This window comes from Dysidea avara, chromosome 6 (assembly GCF_963678975.1).
Source record: "Dysidea avara chromosome 6, odDysAvar1.4, whole genome shotgun sequence".
NCBI classification, from domain to species: domain Eukaryota; kingdom Metazoa; phylum Porifera; class Demospongiae; order Dictyoceratida; family Dysideidae; genus Dysidea; species Dysidea avara.
This window is the reverse complement of record NC_089277.1, coordinates 20,329,302-20,349,054: the sequence shown is the minus strand read 5'-3', so window position 1 is coordinate 20,349,054 and position 19,753 is coordinate 20,329,302. Positions and strand designations below refer to the sequence as shown.

At 39.0% G+C, this 19,753-nt stretch overlaps 1 protein-coding gene across 1 annotated transcript in view; it reads right to left on the bottom strand.

Moving 5' to 3' along the window:
* Nucleotides 1-3,846: 3,846 nt before the first annotated feature.
* The window catches only part of LOC136259317 (fibulin-1-like), a 77,537-nt gene continuing 61,630 nt past the window's right edge, over nt 3,847-19,753 (bottom strand). The window contains exons 10-13 of the mRNA XM_066052811.1: nt 4,567-4,689; nt 4,377-4,499; nt 4,190-4,312; nt 3,847-3,962 (exon numbers count right to left, since the gene is read on the bottom strand). Of these exons, the coding sequence (XP_065908883.1) occupies nt 3,847-3,962; nt 4,190-4,312; nt 4,377-4,499; nt 4,567-4,689 (485 nt within the window). The remainder of the gene's footprint in view (nt 3,963-4,189; nt 4,313-4,376; nt 4,500-4,566; nt 4,690-19,753) is intronic.

Below are 19,753 nucleotides of genomic sequence, written 5' to 3'. Positions count from 1 at the left end.
TGTCCTTACAAAGAGTTGATTATTTTTAATACAGATGAAATTCTAGGCTGCAGAGTTAAAAATCCCTTGGAATCTATGCCTTATATTAATACTGCATCTATTGCAGTGTATTAATGGTGCATCTACTAATGTGGATGTTTCTATGTCTGCTGTGCTGCTTCTGAATCAGCTACTTCAGACATCAAAGGTGTAAAAACACCACTATTAGCACAGTTATAGTTATAAACACTTGCATGTTATTCTCAATTAGAAATCTTAAGTAATGCAGCTGTATCTGTTGCTTTAACTGCATTGTCACTCATAAGTACAATGTTACAAGGTCATAAATAGGAGACTGTTGTAAGGTTTATACGTAGGTTTTAACTAAGTTTAGAGAATTTTGGAAGGACAGAACTGGCAAATTTTTTATACCCAATTACTTTGTAATACAGATAGCCAGATCAGGAATTTTTACAACTGTTCACTGAAACACAGTGTATTATCAAAAAAGCACTTTCTATTGCAGTCAAGGCCTTGTAAATTTACCATTACCTTCACCATCAACAGATTGTGCAAGGTTCTAGAAGAAGAGCTTCATGAACTGAATGTAACTCAGATAGATGACACATAAATGGTGAGTGATATCATAAACAAGTGCTTTGAATAGTGCAATCTTTACAAATATCAGTAAGTTTCTATTGACTAGGCTTAAATGAATTATGCCAGCATAATTTTGAGCATAATATGCTAACTAAAGCATTATGCAAACATAATAGGATGATTTTCATGGTTGGTAATTAAAATTTGCAATGCACATGGCAAAATATAGTACATGTTTCATATCAAGAAGGCAGCATTATTATTTCTTTATTGATTTTTCACACTTCACTGAAATATGATTTAGGTACTCTAACAGAGAAGTCACACTTACTATAACCTATATACATATACAGCTGTCAGGAAATACTGATATTCTCTAATAAAACAGTCAACTCTAAATAAAGAAAGCATAAGTTAAGCATAATAGGCGTGATTTTGAGCACTGGTAAACTGCATACTACGCTGTTTTCAAAGTATAATTGGCTCAAGACTACTGTCACAACTGCTGGTTACTATATTATTATATTGAAAACAAACTGAGGATGCCTTACATTAATTTTTCAATTACTTAGCTTAACTGTTTTGAAGTTCATACACTTCATGTGTCAACTGTACTTTTCCATTTGATCTTGTCCCCATGTAAAGTTCTATATACATCAGTACTGTACATTTCGGAACTCTACATTCATACTATAGAAAGTTGTTTTACACACACCTTAAGCTGTACATTATACATTATTTAAAATATCAAAGATTACAAAAGTTACTGTAGTATGGATTCCACAATTTTTTGGCCACATGCAAATACAAAAGTTTGTATTATATTTTTATGCATGCTGATACAACACAGATCTAACTATGACAATACATTTTATGTATTATATACAGAGTGCACCACAAGTGTTTAGTGTGATTACTATTAGGTGTGGCAACTTACTTCATCAAAATTATCGTGAGACAAATACATGTCTCCAGAAAATGTTAAATTGGTTATTGCACCTCTGTTTAGCATCGTTTTAGAGAACTGTATGTTGGCAACCATGTGTATTGTAGGCTGTTTAGATAAAATGAAAGCTAGTCCATTCCAGTGAAGTTGCTGTGAGACTTGATGGGTAATGGCAGTCATTGCTGAGCTACTCATGGCTATGCTCTGGAATTTTACAGACCATCGTCTAATCTTTAATTCATGCATAAAATTGTATGATTCCACTACACTTTGAGCATGATCTGGAATGCTCAAATAGAATGGAGTGTTTGCCGCTTCACAAATATTAATAGCAAAACAAACTGGAGAAGTGCCAGGTAGAATTTGTCTAATTTGTCTGTTGAGTTCAACCTCTAAAATGCCGGTATAAATCAAAACTGAATGTAACCCTTCAAATGTTTTAGTCATAAATTTACATTCTTCTATTGTATTTAAGCTATCAGAGTGCACCAATTTAACCATGTACCTGTGTATGTCATGACTGTGAGTTCCTTGTAAAACATCAATTTTGAGCCATTTAGGAATCACAGATGTTGAAGTTTTGAGGTATGTGAATGCTAGAGAATCATGATGTAGGTAGCACTGCACATCTTTTACAGCTGTGAATGTATTATTGCAAGTGTGATTTGATCCTCCATTAGTATTGCACACTGTGCAGGTATCTCGAAAATTAATGCCACCTAAGTCTATGTAGTTTTCTTTAGACTGAAATTTGGCTCCTGTTATAGCAATTGGCATGTTAAATCCATTATTAGAGCTAAAAATCACTCCTCCTGAATATGGTACATTATTTGTAATCCAGCCACATGTTGAGGTTAATACAACTTTACCACCACTGCTTGGGCATTCAAATTTTAATCCAAGCTCTACTTCAGTAGCCTGACAGCAACCTGGTGTTAAAATATTCCCCCTACGTCTGGAACATCCCTGATTCTTGGAGGCAAAGACAACAGCAGGTGGAATAGGTTTGTAATCTACTGTCGGATCATCAATGGTGAACTCCAATTTATGTAACCCTTGATCTTTTGCCATCACTGAAATATCCCTGTTTGTTACAACACCAGTGAACATCACTGAGGAAGGAATAACTTTCACTGCACTATCTGCTGTTATGTTCAAAATAATTGCTCTGTCAGGCCAGGCAGAAATTGAAACAGTAGTGGGGGAATTTACAACCATTGCTGGAATTTTAGGTACATCAATTACTAATGTATTGCATAAATCACCAGTATATCTTTTTTGATCACAGTTGCAGGAAACTGTATTGCTTCTAGAATATGTACATTCTCCACCATGCTTACAAGGATTTGGAATACAACCTTGCTGTTCTATAAAATAAGAAAACCTAATTGATGCCAATTGTATATAACTGATAGGCTTAACTACAAACATGCTGTGTGCGTTGCCTTTATTTTGTTTATACTTTAGGAAATGTGTAACAAATAAAAGTTTTTAACCAGAATTATCTAAATAAATTTAATGTAAGACATGCAGTGCTAGGTGGATAAATAACCCCAAAGGAATGATGTACATAATAATCACTCAAGTAGAGCCGAGGTGATTATTACACCATAGATCACTAGGATTTTTCAGTGGATAAACACCCCTCAGGAATGATGTAATAATTACTGAGGTAATGATGAGGTGATTATTGCATCATTGAATTCTTCAGTGGATAAACACTCCTCAGGAATGATGTAATAATTACTGAGGCAATGATGAAACATTGGGGCGATTATTATATTATTCCTGAGGGCTGTGCATCCACTGAAGAATCCTAGCAATGCATGTCTTAGTAATTTTGATAATGGACTCTGTATCTAGAATTTTGTAGTTAGTCACAAAGTAAGCAATTTGGTTGTAAAATTGTGTGTACGGTCTTTTATCAGAATAAAACTCCATTGCAAATATCAAAGCATTCTCTAATGCCATTGTCTAAAGCAAATTTGACACTTTCAATGTAAGTGCATTGTGTGTGTACATGTACAGTACTTCTTACAGGATTAAAACTACCATGACATATTAACTTGAGATACATAGAGGTGAAACAACTAAAGTTGTATAATAATTATACCGTAGTGATGCCACAGGGGTATCAATAAAATTTCACTAACCTACACATACTGGAGAAGCAGACCATGCAACTGTATTGTCAGATTGCAGAATGCATTGTTGACCAGGATTAGGTGTGGTGGTATAAAATCCTGGAAGACAGTTGATCCTGCAGGCTGTGTTTAACTCAGTGGAACAAGGTAGAATAACAATCCCATTTTCGGGATTGGTTAGTTGTGTGCAGTGTAATATCTCACAAGATGTGGTATTATCAGACCATTTGCCACTACCAAGGCATCTACGTTGTACAGAACCAAGTAAGTGATATCCACGATCACACTGAAAACTGCAAGTAGACCCAGTGACTATCAATTCACTACATGAATAGTTTCCATTTATTGGCTTCATTAAAGGTGGACATTGTTGACCTATAGAACAGTTATAATTATATATAAAAATTATATCTTTTATAGCTACTCAGTGGTTACATAGCTTTACCATCAACTACAAGTGCACATGTACCCATACCATGCTCAGCATTACAAATACAACTAAGATATGAAACATAATTACCAATGCAACTGACACCATCATATTGCAACTGAAAACCATCGTTACATGAGCATCTGTAGCTACCCAATGTGTTATTGCAAACTTGACTACATCCTCCATTTCTTACATCACATTCATTAATATCTGCCATATACGTACATGGAGTATATAAATGGATAAATGTTAATGAGTGTACAGCTGTATGTACCTATACATGTGAAGTTATCACCACGTAGTTTATAGCCACCATCACAATCACACTGATAGCTGCCATTTGTGTTTTTACAAATTTGGTGACATTTCGAAAGTCCCTCAGTACATTCATCTATATCTATTGCAAAGTATTGAACAAAATTAGCATGTTTACATAATAATTTTGACATAATTATACAGTATACCTTTACAAGATCTTCCATCACTTTCCAGTTCATACCCCTTATTACAATCACAAGCAAATCCACCATCCAGTTCTATACACTTTTGTGTACAGTTATGCAAACCACTTGTACATTCATCAACATCTAAATATTTGCAAGAGTAATATTACCAATAAAGCAAGTTCAGTGCTAGGCGAGATGCGTGACAAGGTATCACTGAAGTATGTAAATATTATAGTTCTTGGATAAAAGCAGTTTAAGCCAGATTTTATTACATAATAATATTATGCTCTTTTCTTATTGTACCACATACAGGCAGTGGAAATGAGAAAGGGTAGGGGGATGATACGCATGCTCCTAACACTTCATTGGAAAATGGTTGCAAGAAAAATAAAGATATTCTAATAGAGCAGTCAGCTACCCTAATAGAACAGTCAACTACTCTAATAAAACAGTCACATTTACATTTCCTTTAAATGCTGTATGTAACTATTTCATTCATTTGTAAAAAATTATCATCTAAAATAAACTATCAAGGCTTCTAAAGCATGAAATGGGAGAAGCCTCCAGAGCCCCATGAATAACAACTACATCCATTGTATCATATCACACAAAGCACAAGTGCATTGTCTGTAGAGCTTCAAGCTAATAAGTAATTGCAATATGAAAATAATTGTGCATCATTAAATTCCCATTATCAGATAGGCTATAAGGCTGGCTTTCTTTGAGTTGGTCACATATACAGTAGCAAGTCACCTTAGTAGCTACGTAACCATCTATTTCAGTTCCAAAATTATAAACAACAAAATTATTTTAAAGTATCACATTTGCTCATAATTATATGCTTTTCTCCTTTGATACAGTATGGAAAATTGTATATTACGGATCATGAATATTTGTTTTTTTTCTGGCCGAAAAAAGCAGCTTCATAATACCATCCTGGCACCTTGGCAGCATTGGTTAGCTATAACCAAGCCCAAAAGTACCTTCAGTATGATCCTAAATGCTTCCTATTTATATATTGTTGCATACTAGTTAAAGCACCGCCGCGAGTGCAATATGGAAAAATAACACAAGGGCGTGAGCGAGAGACTAATACAGCACAAGGCAAAGCCGAGTGCTGTATTTGGTTCGAGACCATGCCCTCGCGCTATTTTTTCTATATTGCACTCGCAGTGGCGGTGCTTTAACTGGTTTATTGTACTAAAGTAGTGGCTGCGAAGAGTGGGGGTGACGCCAAGTAGCAGGAGGTGAGTGCCTATCCACGGCGCGTAAGCTCGAGACCGTGTGTATTCAGTGTAGTGATTAACATTATTCATACTTGTTCATACTGCACCAGCGTCAGAGCACCAGCGTGATGAAGCTAGCTAGCTACGTAGCTTTAATTGACTTGAGCTGCTGAGAGCGACAGTTAAGTGGCAAACTGCGGCTTAATGCCCATGAGTAAGTCTATGACTTTGTTATAGAGAGGCTTGCTATCATGTTTAGCGGGTGAGAGTGCATTTATAGAAGCCATGGTGTGGCACCGGGAACGATACCACGAAGGCAACTGGAGTGAATTAACTTATCGTGTTCCACCTAGCTTTACAAGGTGGACAGTAGTCATTTTGTAGCGTTGATAACGCCATGTGCTCTGTTCCTTCGCTAACTGCATTCGCTAAGAATGGCTTTTAGGTTAATTCACCCACTTGTGTTTAGGTCATGGCATTGTTCTATGTGTTTATGATACGTCATAATTGTTGAATGGCTTCATAACATTGCAGTGGTTTGGTGAAAAGAATGCGATAATGTGTCTGGCATTGGTCATGCTTTGGTCAACTTGTTTACTGTTTCAACAGTGCTGTATTGGGATCAAAGGGAAGATACAGCATACTTCGGCAAATACAGCACAGTTGAAATAAATACAGCACCCTGCCAGCTTTGAAGTGTGCAGCCAGGTGTACAATATGGAAATAAAAGTATATACACTTTTCACTTTGATCTTTTCACCCAAAGTACAATAAAAAATTATAAATTATTCAATGAAGTTTTCTAGCTTCTGCCTGCCTGCCTGCCTGCCTGCCTGCCTGCCTGCCTGCCTGCCTGCCTGCCTGCCTGCCTGCCTGCCTGCCTGCCTGCCTGCCTGCCTGCCTGCCTGCCTGCCTGCCTGCCTGCCTGTCTCATGCCTTTAGGATAGTGTAACTTGATAACGGCTAAAGCTATGGGTTTGATTTGTTCACTGTTCGATGTTACTTCTTCCAAAGATATGCCTTTTGGTGTACCGCAGTACGTACAATGCATGCATCATGGACTTACCTTGATTTATTGATCGATTGATCCTCTTGGTAATCAGTGTGAGCCGTTCTTCCTTACTAGAGATAAAATGCATACAAATGTCTGTTTGTCCTCCTTTGTGTCCCATTTCTTTTTGCTGACAAATCAAGGTGTCAATTCACAGTAGCATGATGCATGACTTCCCCGGCCTACAGTACGTTTGTAGCTAAACGGGAATCGTCCGTATTTTCCATGGTGACTGGATTGATTGCAGGGGCGATTCTAATAGTAGAGTGGCTAAGCAACAAATTATGTTGAAACTGTTCACTTTACGATAAAAAATTTGTGAAATTGTTCACTTTATGATAAAAATTCCAATTTGTTTTGTGGAAGTTGAGTAAGCTTTACTTAATCATTTGAGATATGATGCCACATCAAAATCATTGCCTTAGGACATATTTTGAAACTTTTATACTAGGTTCTAAGCCCATTTCTAGCTACTCAGGATATCATACAAGTGCACCCAAAATCTTTGTTTTCATTTAAATAGCATGAATGTATCTCAAATTTATAGGTACCTTTCTAAATGTGGTAAAATAGCCTGTTTTAAATACTTCTAATGCAGCCAATATTTCAGTGTTAAAAAGTACAGGTATGATCCAATAGAAATAATGTATTACTAGCATTGGTACCTGCCCTACATGCAGGGACTACATTATAATAACAACCAAGTATTAAACATCAGTGCCATTCATGCCCTGCAGCATGCATGGTCATAACATTTTAATACCAATGTCTTGCCAAAATCATGGGAAGCATGCAGGTACTACTGAATCCGCAGAACTGCAGTATATAGCTAAACTACTATACTGTAGTAATGTGTATGCTTATAACACACAGACGTAAACAATGCAGAATTGCAGTAGCTAAACTATTGAAGTAATGTGTATGCTTATAACACACAGGTATGAACAATGTGAATGGTTCTAGTAGTACCTGTCCTATTATGCAAGCTACACATGTAGTATCATTTGATAAAAAAATTGACCACAAAAGACATTAATTTATTGTTACCTGCCCTACAATGCAGAAGTTGCCATATTGCATATTATATTGTGGGCACATAATGTAATGGAAACCATGCATTAAAATTCATGTATACAATTATGTTGCATGTATAATTAATATCACTCAAAGGCCATCAGACCATCCTGGAATGATGTGAGCATACAGATAATGTTAAACAACAGAGCCGTGTGTAGTTACATAAGCAAAGACAACTGTAATATTGTACTACTGTGCATACCTATAATATTATGTTTACTACACAGGTGCAAACTACATATTACATGATATTAGTATAGTACCTGTCATGTACGCCATACATATGACATTTAACTTACTAATAACAAAAAGAAAATACATAATGTACGGTGCAGTACATGCCTACGGCGCAGGCTGAGCATGCTAACAATACTACAACACTCCCTCTTGTTCCCTTTACTACACTACAACCTACTGTATACCTATTGTCATCACCTATAATTTATGAATGGCTCAGGGCACAAAGTGCCTGCATGCTATTTGTGATTACAAGGAAGGTGAAATTGAAAGATCAACATCAAGACACACGGTAGTGTGTCGTGCGGCCCAAGAAGCCGGTGCGCAACACCCGTAGTATATTGACAGGAAGAACAAAAATGCAATTTTCGCACCTTCGTAGCTCTGCATTGCCTTAATGAAACAAGACGATTTTTGCTGTGAACACTCCCTCCAACTTCAGCACTCCACATTCCAAATTTGAGCGAAATCGCTTCAGGCGTTCCCGAGATATGCGACTTCAAAAATTGGCTTAGTTTCTTCGTTTTTTTTTTCTTATTTTTCTTCCTCTTTTTGCACACTTACAAAAATTGCTATAAAACGCGAACGCTAAATCCGATTGCCTTGAAATTTGGCACACAGAAGGGGAGTGTAAAGGCGCATCTTGGTACCAACATTGGCTGGAATCCGATAAACAGGCAAAGAGGTATGAGCAATTATTCACGAAAAATAACACCAATATGTTGTCATGCCTACAGGGTAAACCGCATATGGGAAGACGCTGAAAATAGGTGGGTGAATAGGTTAACTATTGAACCTCAAACCTTTTGTGGTTTGAAAGAAATCGAGCTTAAAACCAGGAAGATACAACGAAAAACCCAACAGTGTGTAACAATTACGCAATCGAGATTAGCTAATAAAAAAAACGACTGCTTGCCACGCCTACCAGATGAACCGCTTGGAGTAATGCTTTGAAAATCGTTGTACAGATGGAGTAATCATCTTAGAAAGGCTCATCAATGGTGTAGAGGAATCAGACTTAAAGCCACGGAGTTATAACACGAAATCCAACTTGGTGCAGCAAGTGCGAGATCGAGATACTCTAATAGAGCAGTCAGCCTAATAAAGCAGTCACCCTGAAGAGAATTCTAGAGATCAGCTAGAAACAAGTAACCTGTATAGAGATCAGCTACAAACAATTCACCCTGTAGAGAGATCAGCTAGAAGAAGTTACCTTGTAGGGAGTTCATGCAACTATATGGAAATAGATAGTTCAGCTAGAAGAAATCACCTTATAGAGTTCAGCTACAAAAAAATCGCCCTGTAGAGAGATCAATAGAAGAAGTTACCTTGCAGAGAGTTCAGCTACAAAGAAACCATCATGTAGAGAGTTCAGCTACAAACAAGTCTCCCTGTAGAGAGATCAGCTAGAAGAAGTTAGCTTGTAGAGAGTTCAGCTACAAAGAAACCATTCTGTAAAGTTCTCAGCTGCAAACAAATCACCTATACAGAATTCAGCTACAAACAAATCACCCTGTAGAGGGATCAGCTAAAAGAAGTTACCTTGTAGAGAGTTCAGCTACAAAGAAACCATCATTTAGAAAGTTCAGCTTCAAACAAATCACATGTAGAGAGTTCAGCTACAAACAAATCTCCCTGTAGAGAGATCAGCTAGAAGAAGTTATCTTGTAGATAGTTCAGCTACAAACAAATTACCCTGTAGAGAGATCAGCTAGAAGAAGTTACCTTGTAGAGAGTTCAGCTACAAAGAAACCATCATTTAGAAAGTTCAGCTTCAAACAAATCACCTGTAGAGAGTTCAGCTACAAACAAATCTCCCTGTAGAGAGATCAGCTAGAAGAAGTTACCTTGTAGAGAGTTCAGTTACAAAGAAACCACCATGTAGAGAGTTCAGCTACAAACTAGTGACCTTGTAGAGACATCAGCTAGAAGAAGTTACCTTGTAGAGAGTTCAGCTACAAAGAAACCATTGTGTAAAGAGCTCAGCTGCAAACAAATCACCTATACAGAATTCGGCTACAAACAAATCACCCTGTAGAGGGATCAGCTAAAAGAAGTTACCTTGTAGAGAGTTCAGCTACAAAGAAACCATTTTGTAAAGAGCTCAGTTGCAAACAAATCAGCTGTACAGAATTCAGCTACAAACAAATCATCCTGTAGAGAGATCAGCTAGAAGAAATTATGTTGTAGATAGTTCAGCTACAAACAAATCACCCTGTAGAAAGATTAGTTAGAAGAAGTTACCTTGTAGAGAGTTCAGCTACAAAGAAACCATTTTGTAAAGAGCTTAGCTGCAAACAAATTACCTGTACAGAACTCAGCTACAAACAAATCACCCTGTAGAGAGATCAGCTAGAAGAAGTTACCTTGTAGATAGTTCAGCTACAAACAAATCTCCCTGTAGAGAGATCAGCTAGAAGAAATTACCTTGTAGAGAATTCAGCTACAAAGAAACCACCATGTAGAGAGTTCAGCTGCAAAGAAATCACCCTGTAGAAAATTCAGCCCACAAACAAATTGCCCTGTAGAAAGAACAGTTAGAAGAAGTTACCTTGTAGAGAGTTCAGCTACAAAGAAACCATTCTGTAAAGAGCTCAGCTGCAAGCAAATCACCTGGACAGAATTCAGCTACAAATAAATCACCCTGTAGAGAGATCAGCTAGAAGTAGTTACCTTGTAGATCGTTCAGTTACCTTGTAGATCGTTCAGCTACAAACAATTCACCCTGTAGAGAGAGCATCTAGAAGAAGTCACCTTGTAGAGTGTTCAGTTAAAAAGGAACCACCATGGAGATTTCTGTAATAAAAATATGTATTATATATATAATTTGTACATTTACTGATAAAATATTTAAAGTACATCTGCTTCATCTTTTCTTCCTGTGGTAGAGAAAAAAGATAGGTTAAAAAAGTTCCAAAGCCGGCCATAGGCCAGCTTTGGGGTATACAAATACAAAAAGAAATGAAATCTAATCCAAAACAGCCAAGCTGTAAAAAAAGTGTGCAGCCCTCAAAAAGGCTAAGGTGAAAAAAGATGTGAAATCCAAGGTGGCAGTCGAGAAATGGCTGTGATGGTAGGTTAATCGTAAAAATTTAAATAATGACAATTCAGGTGAATTTTGTGTCTGGACCAAAAGGAACAAAATTCACCTGAATTGTCATTATTAAAATTTTTACCATTAACCTACCATCACAGCCATTTCTTGGCTGCCACCTTGGATTTCACATCTTTTTTCACCATAGCCTTTTTGAGGGCCGCACACTTTTTTACAGCTTGGCTGTTTTGGATTAGATATAATGAGCATAACTACAGCCATCATGACATCAATGACATCACTACACTCAGTCCCTATAAATGGTCCATGTGTTCACACTTGCTTGGCATTTAGAAATCCACACAAAAACATCCAACCTGTGAAAAAATGGTGCGGACTTAAAAAGCCTGGGTGAAAAAGTTGTGAAATCAGAGGTGGCGGCCAAGAAATGGCTGCAATGACGTTAATGCATAAATTTTAACAATGTGCACTGCCATTATTAAATTTTTTTAGCATTAACATCATTGCAGCCATTTCTTGGTCGCCACCTTTGATTTCACAACTTTTTTCACCCAGGCTTTTAAAGCCGCACCATTTTTTCACAGCTTGGTTGTTTTTGTGTGGATTTCACTCCTTTTTGTACATTATAAGGCCCCAAAACCAGCCTATGGCTGACTGAGGTTTGTTTTCACTCACATTTCTTCTTTTCTATGTAGATACAATGATGATTATTGAAGACAGACTTATAAATGTATTTTATTGCATGATTTAATTCAATATTTGATAATATTATTGTAATACTCTAATAGAGTGCACATTTTTTGAGGACTTCTAATAGAACATACATAGAATGTTCTAGAACAATCTAGTACTTTTATTGGTAGATCTATGAAATTACAAACGTTTGATTATGAGCAGATTTCAATTAGAAATTTCATTTATAAACCAGAAATTAAGTGAGGTGATCAGCCAAGGTAGCAGTGGTTCAGTGATTAAGGATGCAGGTGTTAGGTATGGAGGTCCCTGGTTCAAACTCTGGTAAGTTTTTTTTTGACATTTTTTGCACACTTTTTTTACCCCGTGGTGACTGTTCTATTAGAGTATTTTGATCCCGTGATTTTACACATGCTTAGTTTTTGCTTTATAACTTTGTCGCTCTAACTCTATTGCTATACAAACTATCAAAAGGCACTGCTACGATAACCAGCCTATCCATACACCAATTTTCAAGTTATTTCTACACTTGGTTTACCCTGTAGCTGTGACAGAAATTTGATCTTTTTTTACCTGAATAAACGCTCATAACCCCTTGAATATTACTCAGATTCACAACAAACGTAGAACGTGAATCCGGCATTAAATGCTCTTCATTTGTGCCAAAGATCGTGGCAATCGAGTTACATGTTTGCATTTTTTAGTAACTTTTTCTAAGTGCGCAAAAAGAAATCGAAGCCCCCGTAGCCCCCATACGGTGTAAGAAGAAAAAAACCAAGAAATTAAAACGAAAATTTGAACGCCCATATCTCGAAAATGGCTGTTGCGCATTTAATAAAATTGTCTGTGTGGCGTACCCTACTTGGGGGACAGCTATAATGCAAAAATGGTGTGCTTTGGAGAAGGGGCTATGGAGGTATGCACACATGAAAAAGCTGTTTTCTTTCTTCCTGTAAATATACTCACGGTGTGGTCACCGGCTTTCTTGGCCGCATGACACACTACCGTGTGTCTTGATCAACCTCTAGTCTAAGTGTATGCTTGCTTGAAAGTTACAACATTAATTTTATAGACTAAACCTAGGATTGTCAAGAAAAAACAAAAACAAAATAGCTCTAGCTGGTCTGAAAGATATACACAAAAAATAACACTATTAATGTAGGATGGGGGTGGACATGTTGATATTTCAACTTCACCTTCCTCATGTAATCACAAATAGCATGCGGGCACTTCGTGCCCTGAGCCATTCGTAAATTACATTTTGGAAGGCTCAGTTTCCATATCAACATGTAAGTTTGAAGAAGCTGCAGACGCTAGCACTGATAATCCAAATGCTTCTCTGGAACCCTTACTTCTGTGATAGAATGTCTGAATGGTCCCTTCTGATGACCAGTCTGCAGCCTTTAAGATATCTCCTATTGTCACACCTGACCATATTGCTGTTGAGCATGAAGCCCCCTGACTGAATGAGCTTTAAATACTGATGTGTCAAATTCCAGCTTCAAGCAAGCATGTACGAAGCCATCTAGCTATGGTGCTGCTGGTCACTGGGGTATGCTTCCCAATCCATGACAGAAACAACTTAGACTGTGTTGTGTTCTCATTTGAATTCCTGAACTCAGCTGTCTGAGATTCATAAGCCCTTAGGGTCTGTACAGGATGTAAGCTTGAATCTTGCATAAACTCTGGAAAGAAGAAATCCTCCATTGGTCATAAAGCTCGACTCTACTTGGAGAGGAGTAAAGGTTTAAATATTACTCCACTTGCCACATAGGTGTGGGTGCTGATATCCAGGTTAGCCAGGTCTACTGAACGTGACAGCCTGGTTAGTGTAAGCAGCATTACTGTTTTGATTGATAGTTGGTGTAGAGTGAGGGAACTATTATGCCCCAGACTTTTGATGTACTGTAGCACCACTCCTACATCCCAGAAGGTGGTATAACATGGGAGTGGTGGTCTAGTATTGTATGCTCCTTTTAGTACACTTGAAACCAAAGGGTGTTCTCCCACTGGATGGCCTTCTACCTTGCTGTTGATAGAAGATATTGTTGACCGGTATGAATTTAGGGAACGATATTTATAGCCTTGTGAGTGCAATTCCGCCAAAAAATTTACCACATCACTCACAGGGCCCTTAAAGGGATTTCGATCCCTTGGCTGACACCAAGAAATCCATTTGGAACACAAGGAGTTATAGCTTTGGATAGTCTTTGATCTCCAGGAGGAGAGTAGGAGCTCTGAAACCTCTGAAGAAAGTCCCTGTGATGAGAAGGTACTCCGGAGATGGGCCATACAATTAATTGTGGCACTCCCTGGGCAATTATGAATTGTTTCCCTGCTGGAAGAGTTACTAGATCTGGGATTTTGGGGAGGAGGCATGGGTAGTCCTCGAGCAATTCCAGGGTTACTGGGAACCAGGGTTGAGTAGTCCACCGAGGAGTAATCAACACTATTCTTGCTTCCTGTTGGGTTATTTGCCCCAGACTCCTGTTGATGAGGCACCAAGGTGGGTTGGCGTATCCCCTGTGTAGAACCCAATTCTGTGTGAAGGCATCTGTTGCCTCTGCCTCCAGATCTGGTTGCCAGCTGTAGAAGTGTGGGAGGAGTGCTGTGAGGCATGATGCAAACAGATCTACTCCCAGTGGTCCCATCTGTTGATTGAGGGCTTGGAATACTGATGAATTGAGTTTCCAATCGCTTTGATCGTGGTTTGTCCTGGATTCCCAGTCTGCTGTTGTGTTGTCCAGGCCTGGGAGATGTTCTGCTGTTAATGCGATCCCCTGGGTTAGACACCAATCCCAGATCTCCAATGCTAGGTTGCAAAACAGATTGGAGTGTACACCACCCTTCTGGTTGAGGTACATCACCGCTGTTACATTGCCGGACTTGCACAAGATTGTGCACTGACTCCAATCCCTGGCAATTTTTTTCAGAGCCAGGAATACTGCCATTAGTTCTAAGTAGTTTATATGATAGGCTGCTTCTTGTACTGACCATAGCCCCCTATCTGCTAATGGCAGTTTGTGGCTCCCCATCCCATGCTGGATGCATTTGATTCTATCATTAGTGCTGGTGTTGCTGGGAGCATTGGAGCCCCATTCATCTGTGAGGCCTGCTCTGACCACCATGTCAGATCTGTTCTTGCTGCAGGGGACAGCTCTACCTGGGCTCCAAACTTCTCCACTGCTAGGTGGGGAGTGTCTGGTGGCAGAGCTGAGTTCATGAGACTCTGTAAGGCCCTGTAGTGTAGCGGGGCTGCTTGAATTGTTCTGGTTGTGGCAGATGTTTTCCTGACAAACCTTGCTAATTCTCTTACAGACACTGTGGGTGGCCTAATGTAACAGGTGGAGTGCATCATGACGTATCTTTTGGAGCTTCTCTAATGGAGTCTGGATTATTAGCATCTGGGAACATATGTGAAACCCTAAAAACTCTAGCTTCTGAGTTGGGGCCAGGAGGGACTTCTTCCTGTTTATCATGAGTCCCAGTGCCTCGAAAAGTTGACACACTTGGGTGACAAGTGTCTCTAGTAGGGTTACACTTTGGTGAAGTATAAGAATGTCATCCAGGTAGATGATCATTTTTATTCCCATCTGTTGGAGTAGAAAAACCACTGGTTTAGCAGCTTGGTAAAGACCCGGGGTGTTGCTGACAGGCTGAATGGAAGACACTTGAACTAATAAGTTTTGTCCTCCTATCGGAAGTGAAGAAATTGATGGTGGTCTGGGTGAATTTGAACCTGCAGATGGGCATCCTTGAGGTCCAGTTTCACCATATAATCTCCCTGCTGCATCAGGGATGGCAGAAGATGGAGACCCTCCATCTTGAAGTATTCTGGTTTGACAAAATGGTTCAGCTCCTTGAGGTTCACTACAGGGCGATATCCCCCACCCTTTTTCTCTACAAGAAATATCTGAGAGATAAAGCTGCTTTGGCCCAGTTGGGTCTCCTCTATAGCACCTTTTGACAAGAGCTCTCTCACTTCCCTCTCTATCTGAGAGCACTTTTACTCTGAGGTGTGTATCTCTGGAGATACACAGTGTTGCTGAGGGATTGTGGTGAATTCGATATGGTAACCCTTTACTACTTGGAGGACCCAAAGGTTTAGGGTCAGCTGCTGCCAGTTTTCCAGAAACTTGGGCAGTCTCCCTAATGCTGGACATGTTATGTTCATGTTCATACTGACAATCAACACCTGTAGGTGTGGATGCGACCCTGACTGACTGGGCTGAACCCCATGCAAAGGTTTCGATAACTTTATAGGCTGAACACATTTTATTAGGCCACATAAATTTAATGATTAGATTCTCATCACCGCCCGCACCAAGTTTTGTGAGACAAATAAATCATTTTTAAGCGGTAAATCTCACGTGTTGCTCACGTGCATAAATATTTTTTTTGTTCAATGGTGTTGGTTGTTGTACTTATAAGATCTGGCAGCCGTGTTTTGAAAAGATGGTTTGGCTGTCAGGTGGCAGAACAAGGTACTTTGCTGGATTTCTTCAATGATTTTTCTGCTGGAAAGATCGATAATTCCTTTCCGCTTTCTGACACATTTTCGACTGCATCGATTGAGTGTGAAATTGGCCGCGATAAGAGAGTAACAGAATTTGTGCGCATTTCCTTAGATGTTTCAGTGGGGGAAGCAGTGTCTACTCTCGGCAATTTAATATCCTATGTGTAATCAGTGCATAGCCAGTAAAAGACCTCCTGTATTGAAGAGGAAACGAGCAGTATCTGCAGGTGGTCCCAGTGGTTCTGGTGGTCCAAGTAGTAAAAGGCACAGAAGTTAACAGTCTTTATATAGAACCTTGTATGTGTTATTCTTCATAAAATTGTATTTGGATTAAATTAAACACTAATTAGTCTGACAAAAAAAATTTAATTTTGTAAAAAAAATAAATTATAAATTGTAAATACCCGCCCGCCACATTAAGAACAGGAAGTCAGGTTGATGATAATCTAATAAATAATTTTATGTGGCCTTACATTTAACACTTCTGAATGATGTGGTGCAAGGTATTGAGTTTCTAGTCTTTTCTTTTCTTGGAAATTTCCAGGCTTGGCTGAGCTGGTTCCCATGCCATGTGTCTTCCAATTTCGAGAGTAGTCCTGGCCACTTTGGGATCAGCCACCCCCGCAGCCCCAGGCGTACTTCAGGGGATGGCTCTTGTAAAAACCCTGCTGTTTGGTGGAGCACACTGATTTCTTGAGGACAGTAGCTGCTTCTAGACACTCTTTTGCCACTGAGATAAAGCGTTCTCCAAACAAAGGAGGTGGGGCATCCACAAGGTCCTTGTCCTTCACCACAGGTTTGAGCTGGGGATTCAGTTGTTGTGGTATGGCCTGCCTGCGATGCACCGTGTAATGCTGTGAGGTATTTCCCAGGTAGACTAGGGCTTCTTGCACTGCCTTCGTGGCATCTTGGAGATTAGCTCTGTCTTCCTGAACGTTCTTAAGGGCCGCAATCAGAGGAGTTGCTGCATCCAGCCAGTACTCTTCACTCGATTATCACTCCTTATGGCGTCTTTAGACACATTAGCTGAGATGATGGAATTCAAGGTAGGGCACTTTGTCCAACGACAATCTGGCATTCCCTGCTTCTCTATCCACTTATATTGTCCTTTTGCGCCCATTCGTTTACTAAAGACAGTCTGTAAAAATGCTGACAATTACAAAGTAGGCTGTTACAAATGCTGTCCGTCCTCAGACATTTACAAAGTAGGCTGTTGCTATTGTTCCAGCAGTCACGTGAATAAAAACAAAACTTAGACAAAAGAAGTCCTCAATTGAAAAAGAAAAAGAAAGAAAAACACAAAATGCCTTGAGTGGGAATTGAGCCTGGGACCTCCAGTGCTTGAGCCAAGAGTTCTAACCATTGTGCTATATGGCTCCCAGCCACCCAAATCTCTTAGTTTCTACCTTATATGTCTCCGAGTGGAGTAACTTCTATATAATATATAATTATATTGAAGGTGAAGAAGAAACTAAAGCTGAACTCGACCCTAACCCTAACACTAGAATTACTTTTCGCATCCCCTAAAGTTGAATGCTCGGGGCAACCTACTAGACGTGTGCTCTAAAGTCAAATACTCGGGGCAACCTACTAGACGTGTGCTCTAAAGTCGAATACTTGGGGCATAGCATACAACTAGTGTGCTTGATAGTGAGAAATCTAGTGGACTGCTGGAACAATAGCACTGACAGAATATTTCTAGCTGCCGGAACAATAGCAACTTCGTAAAAAGTATCAGCATCAATCTCGTCTTCATCGTCAGAGTCTACCTCCTACTCATCATCGGTCTCTCGATCATGTTTTCTCTGCACACCATCTGAGGATTGTTGGCCACATTCGTGGCTCCGCTCTTCTTCAGCTCTTGTAGTTCTTTATGAAAACCCAGCATTTTTTCTTGAAGTCCTGTAATCGCCTTCACTGTATATAGCATTGTCCCGGTTGTCACTCATCTTATACTTGTAACACGTAGTTTGCTGTTACAGCCAAGTACAAAGCTAAGCAAGTGTGAACACATGGCCAAGTACAAAGCCAAGCAAGTGTGAACACATGGACCTTTTATAGGGACTGAGTGTAGTGATGTCATTGTTGTCACGTGAACTTCAAAATGGCTGTTATACCCTGTAATTATGCTCATTACATGTTGATATGGAAACAGAGCCTTCCAAAATGTAACCTTTATGATCCTACATCTACAGTACTGTATGAGTTAGCTACTACTTGCTATTAGCACCTGTTGTCATCACCATTGTACAGTAAAAATAGCTGTTAACAATGAAATCTGTTAATCAGGATACTTGAAAAGAGGTCACCTGCATAATCTGGACACTTGGTAATGCTCCTAAAGTATCCCTTACATGTAACTGAACTGAAAATTCAGGAAACCTTGATAATCAGGACACATTAGGTCAGTTCCTAATACACAGCTTTTACTTTAGAGTGAGAAAAACCTGTTACCATAAAGGCTGCCAAAATGAAAATAAAAAAAACTGTAGCAAAAAAGGTTGCTGAAGAAAAGTTGTAATCAAAAGGTTTGGAAAAATAGAAAAAAAGTGATACAACCAGGATTTGAAGTCACACCCTGCCAGTTTCAAGCCTAACACTCTACCACATCGACTATATGTTACTTGGGGTTACAGAATCTTTAAAAGTTGTTTATAAAGGCATGCTTAAGTTGTATCCAGATTACTATTCGGGTCAAACGGGTCAACAGTACTGACCCACTTATAATGCTGGTTTCTTCTACCAAACCGCCTTCATATCCATATATGCAAGTGTCTACAGGGCTAACACTATAATTATTATGTGACTGGGTCTGCGAAAATAAGGCATGTGGGCACATAAAATTTGCCTAATTTTTCAAGCTTTTATGACTCGTAACGTTTGACACTATTAAGGTATGGCCATGAATCTTTCAGCATGTATTATGCATTTTATTCTGCAAGTTATAGAATGCAGATATTCTACTTCATTACTGAGATATGATCCGTTGTGTGACTGGATGTAGTTTGTGCCCACATGCCCTATTATCGCAGGCCCGGTCACATATCTTGGCTGATGTGCTGATCCATGGTGAACATTTTAAGTCATATTGCAACATTGTAGACTAATCCAAATGGAAGTTATGCCTGCTAATGTAAGCGCCTGTAGTTTATTTTCAGTATAGTCACTGTACGAATCGATCATCTTACTCTTCCTACTGTCTAGTGCTATAATTTCAAAACTACACACCACAGAAGGCTGAACTTTGGTGATCCATTCCTTGGACACTGCTAATAATTAGTGTTGTTTTAGTTCTAAGGAACTAGAACTAAATCTAGTTTTAGTACAGCAATTTAATTCTAGTTCTGGTA